Here is a 7,503-nt window from a genome sequence, read left to right as displayed (position 1 = left end):
CTTTCTCCTTTCGCGACTCGGTAAATCACAAAGAACGGAGCTTTCCCCGACTCCCGAGTCCCGGTGTGTTACCCCATCATCAGGGAGAGAAATGAGCTCTATAATTACCTTTTGAGACATGAGTCATCCTCGCTCCGAGGGCCCAGACCCGGTGGACGCTATAAAAGCCGCTCAAGGTCGAAGTGCAAAAGCGCAGTCTGCCTTCCCCGGGACTGATATAACTGCCGAGCCGCCCCAAGGAGATGAAGGTGCTCCCCGCGTCTGGCCTTGCTGTGCTCCTCGTCACGGCTCTGAAGTTCTCCACCGCAGCCCCCTCCCCACCTGCAGCCACCCCCAGGACCTCAAGAAACAACTACCACCTGGCACAGGTTTGTGAGTCTCTGCACGCTTTCCCCTTCCCGCCTCCACCCCGGGAAACCTGAAAGGGTGTAACGAGAAAACAAGGAAAAATCTGTTACTGTTCCGCAATCGTCTTGTGAGTCCAGTAGAGTCTAACGGATACCGCCTCCCATACGGCGAAGGTTGCTGTCTAGGGCGCGTTCGGGGGATGTGCTGCAGGGCTAAGCAAAGGGAGAGCTAGGTAGCTGGTGTCCCACAGAAATGAAGCGGCTCGCCAAAACGCATGCGATGCTGAAAGACACGGTGTTTGAGGGAAAACGTAGGAGGAAAACAGGGACAGAAAAATAAAAACCGAGGTGCAAGTTTTGTGCACTAGAGGTAGGTTGTGAACTTAGTGTTGGGTTTCCTGGCAGTCACCTCAAAAAGATTTCTTGTGTCCACATGCTAGAAAACGGCTCTTCCTTCAGGGAAAGCTGGATCAAAATCTAAAGTGAGCCGAGTTTTTCCTGGGCGTCTACTGCTCCTCGCTTGCGAGCCTTTCCTCTCTAAAGCGTACTCCCCGAGTACCTTATTTACACACGCTTTCTGTATTTTCTTCTTGGAAGACTTCTCTCAACTGGTTGGAGAGGATGCGATACAAATGATGCACGGTAGAATTTTTGCAATGATCATGTGACTCAAAGCGATTCATGTCTAGTTGCTTCCAAGTGGTTTTTGCATGTAACGGAAGGTGGTGATCTTTAACCTAAAGAAACATCCTAGGGGCACCTAGTCGGTGGGGCGTGCGACTCTTGAACTCGGGGCTGTGGGTTCGAGCCCCACGTTGTGGGTAGAGATTCCTTAAAGATAAAATCTTGGGGGGGAATAATCTGTAAGGATGGGACTCCCAACGTTAGTGACAGGTTTGCAAATGAGACGTGTCTGTGCGAAAGGCGCTCTTTCAACGGTCTGTCAAGCGATAGCACGTCCGGGATTCCCAGCCCTGCCTCCAGGTTGCTTTCCGACCCGCCAGGCTGCACCCCTACACCGTGCTGGTGGGGGCACTGAGGAAATGGTTTGCACACCCGCACCTGCGTGGCCTCACCGACTGTGTGGACCACTCGTGCCTTCTGATTAGTGAGCTAACTAGTCAATATGTTCACTCTCAGCCCTGCTTACGAACAGCATCGTGAATGCCAAGCACAGAGCAGTTACATTCAGCTTCGCAAGACGTGAACCCACTGTTACGTAAACTCATTTCAAGAGAACGTGTCTCAGAATTGCAGGGTCTATTTCAAATCATGTTTCACAAGTGCCGGCTGGCTTTGGGTCCCTTCTCCCCACATGTAATGTCCCCTCAGCACTCGTCATGCCACTTTGAGGAACCACAGAGTGTTTGTGGCCTCGGAAGGAGAGTCACGCAGAGGCCAGAATGGATCCGAGGGAGCCAAAGACCGTGATGGTAGCCCTGGTCCCGACAAACGAGGGTCATCAGGCCAAACAGTCCCTGGCCTTCTGTCTGCTTCTCGCCTACTGCTTCTGGACCACAATGGCGAGGTGTGGCAGAACCAAAAACGTTACCCATTGGCCCTTCGCAGAAGAAACCAGCTAACCCTGAGCCATGTATACAGGGAGAAGACCGGAAAGTCTCAGGAAAAGATATGCTTACAGTGGGTCTTGGGGAAGAGTGAAGTGGCCTTGGGATGCTGGGGATCCCTCACTCCTCCCTTTCAGAGGACCTTCAAACTAGGACCAGGGACCCAGTCAGCGCCTTCTTCTGCCTACAGCAGGCCCCGTCACCAGCTAGGGGCAGAAACAAACCGTCACTCTTTAGCAGGCTAGAATGATCTGGGCAAGAGTCACCGGGGGGGGGCTCAGTCAAAGCAGCTGACTCTTGATGTCGGCTCAAGTCATGATCTCGTGGTTCGTGGGTTCAAGCCCTGCATCAAGCTCTGTGCTGATAGCACGGAGCCTGCTTGGGATTCTCTCTCTCTCTCTCTGCCCCTCCCCCGCTCACTCTCTGTATCTTTTTCAAATTAAATAGAAAGAAACTTTAAAAAAAAATGATCTGGGCAAACCTTTCAAGTGGATCCCAGTGACTAGAAAGAATTACTCCCCCCCCCCCCCCCCCCACTTAGAGTTTATAGAAATAGAGCAGTCACTCCTTATTTCTTTGCACGGTTTCAGTCATTCATGGTGGGGAAATCGATGATCCTCCTTCTGACATATCAGAAGGTTCATCGGCAGCCTAACACCGCGTCACAGCGCCTACGTGGCTCACCCGCCATGTCACAGCGCCTACGCCATTCACCTCGCTGCATTTCGTCACCTTACATTATCACAAGAGTGTGAGTACAGAACAGTAAGATATTTAGAGAGAGAGCGAGCCCACACTCACATAATTTTTATGACACTATATCGTTGTAATTGTTCTTCGCTGTTATTAGTATCTGTTGTCAATCTGTCACTGTGCCTAATTTATAAATCAAGCTTTCTCATAGGTATGCGCGTGCAGGAAAACGTGTTTATATAGGGTTCAGATCTACCTGAAGCCTCGGGCCCCCACTGGGGGCTTGGGGACGTATCCCCTGTGGAGAGGGGGGACTTCTACACGTAACAGCTTCGGCAGCCTCACGATACAACAGATGAAATACTACAGAAGCATGCAGCGTAAGCTCATCTGTTCAACGATCACTTACTGACAGCTTACTGTGTGCTGTAGGCCAGGGTCTGTTCCGAGCACTCGAGAAACACCAGTGAACAAAACAAGTCAAATCCTTGGGCCTAGGGCACTTACGTGGGGACAGTGGGGAGGGGGGAGGGGAGGGCGCTGGGAGAAGATCAGCAAGTGGTCAGTCAACAAGCACCCAAGGTTATTTCAAAGTGATAAGTGATCCTGAGGGCGGAAGGAGTCTGGATGGTAGTGACTGGGGCAGCGGGGGACATTGTCGCTGAGTAGTCCCAGAAGGCTTCTGTGAGGAGGTGGCACTCAAGGTGAACCTGAACTCTAAGAAGGAGCCTGTCGCATGACTGTCTGGAGGTGAAGGAGCCTGGCCGCCACGCCAGGCTGGTGGCAGGAGCCGGGAGAGGGCACACAGCGGGACTGGCCGAGTCCCGTAGCCGGTGGCCAGCGGACCAGGGGGTGCCTGTGAACCGGGTCAGGATAATTAGCTTCCGCACGGCTCTCTTCTCCCCAGACCACTTGTTCAGAGACAACGGACGGTCTCTTGTGCCCAGAAACACCAGACCAGCAAAATTTCCAAATGCCAGATGCTTCCTGCAAACCCATGAGTCCGATAACCTGCACTTGAAAAAATGAACAAGGGTTTAGGTGACTTATTTGACGCCCTCTCATAACTCTTTAAATTCTGCTTTGCTGATGAGCATAAAGGCTATGAAAATGATGGAACGATAAAATGCTTAGTCTCTTAAACCAAAGTTTTATTGTATTTTTGTTTTTTTTTTTTAAATCAGTAATATCAATACAACACTTAAAACAACAACAGGTTGTTAAGTTGTCCTTAAAAATAATATGTTTCATTATCACATTATTATAAACTCATAATTAAAATAAAAAATTGAAATTGAAACCTTTCAAATACAGAATGTTAAATTCAGGTGATTTTAATACCACTTTACTTTCTGTGCACGAAGAGATACTCTAATTTTTATATTTGGTTCCTACCTTAATTACTGATTATTGTATCATAAGAAAATTTTTATTTTTATGCTGTTTTCCTAAACATCACCTTCAAGAGTTACAAATATTCCAGAATATAAGTGAGTTATAACGTATTTAATTGGGCCCGTAGATTATATGCAACCTAGGAGTCCTCACACAGCATCAGAAGTCCTCACAATTCCTGTTCCATGGCTTAGCCACAACACAAGAAATGCTGAAGAAACCATATCTAGAACTTTTACCGTGTTTTGAAGCACACTTGACTCTGAGTTTTTTAAGTTCTTGATTCTCTAGACGGATGCCAGGAAAGTGCACTGAACAAAGATCTGGGGACAGAGAGTGGACCTGGGCCACTGGCTTGCCAGGACTGACCCTCTAGGCCTCCATTATCTTATTCTTTCAAACACTGAAAGAGAAGCCGAGAGAGACCACCCAAGAGCCAACCTTAAAATTCTATAATTTTAACAACAGGGGAGGGGAAAAGGTGGGGAGCAAATAGGACACTTCCGGGGATGCCGAAAATCCTTGACCAGGGCCAACCTCACCCAAGGGTTCGGATTAACACAAATGCAATTCTAAGTGCACATCTAAGTGCCTCCCCGAATGTTTTGACTCTGAAAAGATGTTAAACCTTGTCAATAACTTTGACAAGAAAGTTTCCAGAATGATTTAGGCCCTCGGGACATCTGGTAATTCTTCAAAGAAGCAAATTTGCATATTTTACCTAGAGAAAAAGAGCCCAAATATTAACTGAACATCTCCTCTGAGCCTAGGACCGTGTCGAGTACTGTTTTAATACTGTTGTTTATGATCGGACTTAAACCTTTTGAGCTAAAGATCTAGCATCTTCTGCGTATTTATAAGAAAAAAAACATTGTATAAATTATATACGTTCACAGTAGAAAAATTATAAAACGGGGCCACTTGAGTGGCTCTGTTAAGTGTCCGACTCTTGGTTTTGGCTCAGGTCATGATCGCACGATTCGTGGGATCGAGCCCCATGTCAGGCTCTGCACTTACAGCACGGAGCCTGCTTAGGATTCTCTCTCTCCCTCTCCCCTGCTCCCTGGCTCTCTCTCTCTCAAAATAAAGAAACAATTTTTAAAAAGCAAAAACAAAAAAGAAAAGAAATATTATACAACACAGATAATGAAAAAACTCAATTCCATCACTAAGATAAAACCACTGCCCACCCCTTCATCTATATTTTTCAACACACTTTGCTATGACTCAGGGCTGGGATTAGGATGAGCGAATGAGGCAGGATTGGACCTCGTCTTAGTTAAAATATTGATATTTTGTTCATCATGGATTTTTTGCATTAATTTTGATTTTTAAATGTTGCACTCCATATTATTTTTCTTGATGACTGAGTTTTTGGCCACCCCTCTCTTCCTCAGCCTAGTCCTGGCTTATGAGGATCTATCTGTGTGTGCATCATTCTGCACACATTTCTCTTCACAAACATGGCTTATCCTGTAAGAGTAGTTCTAAACCTCTTTCCAGCTTTTTTTTTTTTAGTCTTTATTTATTTTTGAGAGAGAGACAGAGTGTGAGCAGGGGAGGAACAGAAAGAGAGAGGGAGACACAGAATCCGAACCAGGCCCCAGACTCCAAGCTGTCAGCACAGAGCCCGGTGCGGCACTCGAACCCACAAACCGTGAGATCATGACATGAGCCGAAGTCGGACGCTCCACCGACTGAGCCACCCAGGCGCCCCATCAACGTCTTTCCAACTTAATCCATCTTCCCTTCTATGACTGTATTTTGTAAACCAAAATTAGAACCCAGAGTGTAAGACTCACACATAACCTAACATGGGAACAAAATATTTGAATTCAAAACTGTCTCAGAAAACATAGAGTGTCTGGTCTCCTGCACAGAGCTTACCCCCGGAAGAGCCTAATCTAGACTTAGCGTGAGCGTCGTGTTGTCACAGCATCAACCTGAGCCAAGAGGAATGGCTCGGAGAACCGTTATCTGCCAAAAAGATCAGAAAGAAGGACATAAAATACTTACTTATGATGGCCTACCCAGAGATGGAAATGAAACAAGATGGTCACACCTTTGTTTCAGGGCTCGCCTGGGCTCCAGGGCTGGGGGCTCCAAGATAACCCCCTTCTTCTCCTCTTGGGTCTTTGCCTCATTAAGAATCTCACAAGGATGGGGCGCCTGGGTGGCTCCGACTGTTAAGCACCCGACTTCGGCTCAGGTCATGACAATCACAGTTTGTGAGTTCGAGCCCCGCGTCGGGCTCTGTGCTGACAGCTGAGAGGCTGAAGCCTGCTTCGGATTCTGTGTCTCCCTCTCTCTCTGCCCCTCCCCCGCTCATGCTCTGTCTCTCTCTCTCAAAAATAAACATTAAAAAAAAAAAAACAATTACAGTCTGCATTCACAGCAGGAAACCTTGGGATATAGGAAAGGATGAAAAATAAGTTGCCACCCTTGGTATTACAACCCAGAGGTAAACAAGATTGATATTCAGATATATTTCTTTCCGTTATTTATGTCACTCGTGCTCATTATAAGTTATATGCACGTAGTAACTATCAATACGTCAATAGATATCAATTTTCAATGCTAATTTGCACATTAACCTTCTGTTACTATACATATATAACAAACATGAGTATAATATGTACACGTATATATGGTTTGGTTTGTTTGGGGAATTACGATTATAATCTGTATAAAGACTTCACCTAGGCTTTTCTCAGTATATTGTCATTATACTGAGTGCATTACTCCATGCCACTAAATATTTTTCAAAAATGTGATCTTAGAGGCCTAGTATTGCTTCACATGAATATATAAAAATATAGCCAACAAAACCCCTATTGTTAGACATTAAGGTTGCTTTCAATGTTTTAGTATTCACATATATAAACGTGTAGATACAGCAGAAATCATATCCATAATTTATACGGAATCTAAAGTAACGCGATACGTAAATATTCATAGGCAGTAAATAAATACCTCATGCCTAAAATGTAAATATAAAATTTTGCATCTAATGCAACACACACTGAAATCTTCAGCTGCTCGGGGTCTCCCTGCAATAAGGTGGGTCGTTGAAATCCTGGACCAGCGTCCAACTCCGGTCCCGCATTTACATGATGCCATCTCACTCCACCCAGGAGTTCTAGAAGAGTTTTGAATGATAAATGTAGAGGTTTTAAGCTTTAATGTGCAAATAAAATACTTTAAGGCTAATTTTACTTGCGGGGGCGGGGGGGGGGGGGTTGGCGGTGTGGGAAACAGAGACAGTCCTGGAAGCCTGGCCCCGGAGAACAGGTTCACGGACCTAACAATGAAAAGCCACTGGAGAAACAGATTGTCTGACGTTGTGTAGGATGTCAGGTTGGACTGCAAGGCCTCTGTGTGTAGAAACACATTGATCGTGCATAATGTTTGATGAAAACATGACACCAATAGCCACCTCCCAGAGAATAGTCTTGGATTTTGCCAATTGGGTGGAGATTTCAATGACAAACGATCCCTGG

At 46.2% G+C, this 7,503-nt stretch overlaps 1 protein-coding gene across 1 annotated transcript in view; it reads left to right on the top strand.

Annotated features, from left to right (window-relative positions):
- The first annotated feature begins 242 nt into the window (after nucleotides 1–242).
- The window catches only part of MMP20 (matrix metallopeptidase 20), a 50,243-nt gene continuing 42,982 nt past the window's right edge, over nucleotides 243–7,503 (top strand). Inside the window, exon 1 of the mRNA XM_042958623.1 lies at nucleotides 243–368. Coding sequence (XP_042814557.1) covers nucleotides 243–368 — 126 coding nt within the window. The remainder of the gene's footprint in view (nucleotides 369–7,503) is intronic.

This window comes from Panthera tigris, chromosome D1 (genome assembly GCF_018350195.1).
Source record: "Panthera tigris isolate Pti1 chromosome D1, P.tigris_Pti1_mat1.1, whole genome shotgun sequence".
Classification (NCBI taxonomy): domain Eukaryota; kingdom Metazoa; phylum Chordata; class Mammalia; order Carnivora; family Felidae; genus Panthera; species Panthera tigris.
Note: the sequence above shows the minus strand (reverse complement) of the source record. Positions and strands in the feature narration are given on the sequence as shown.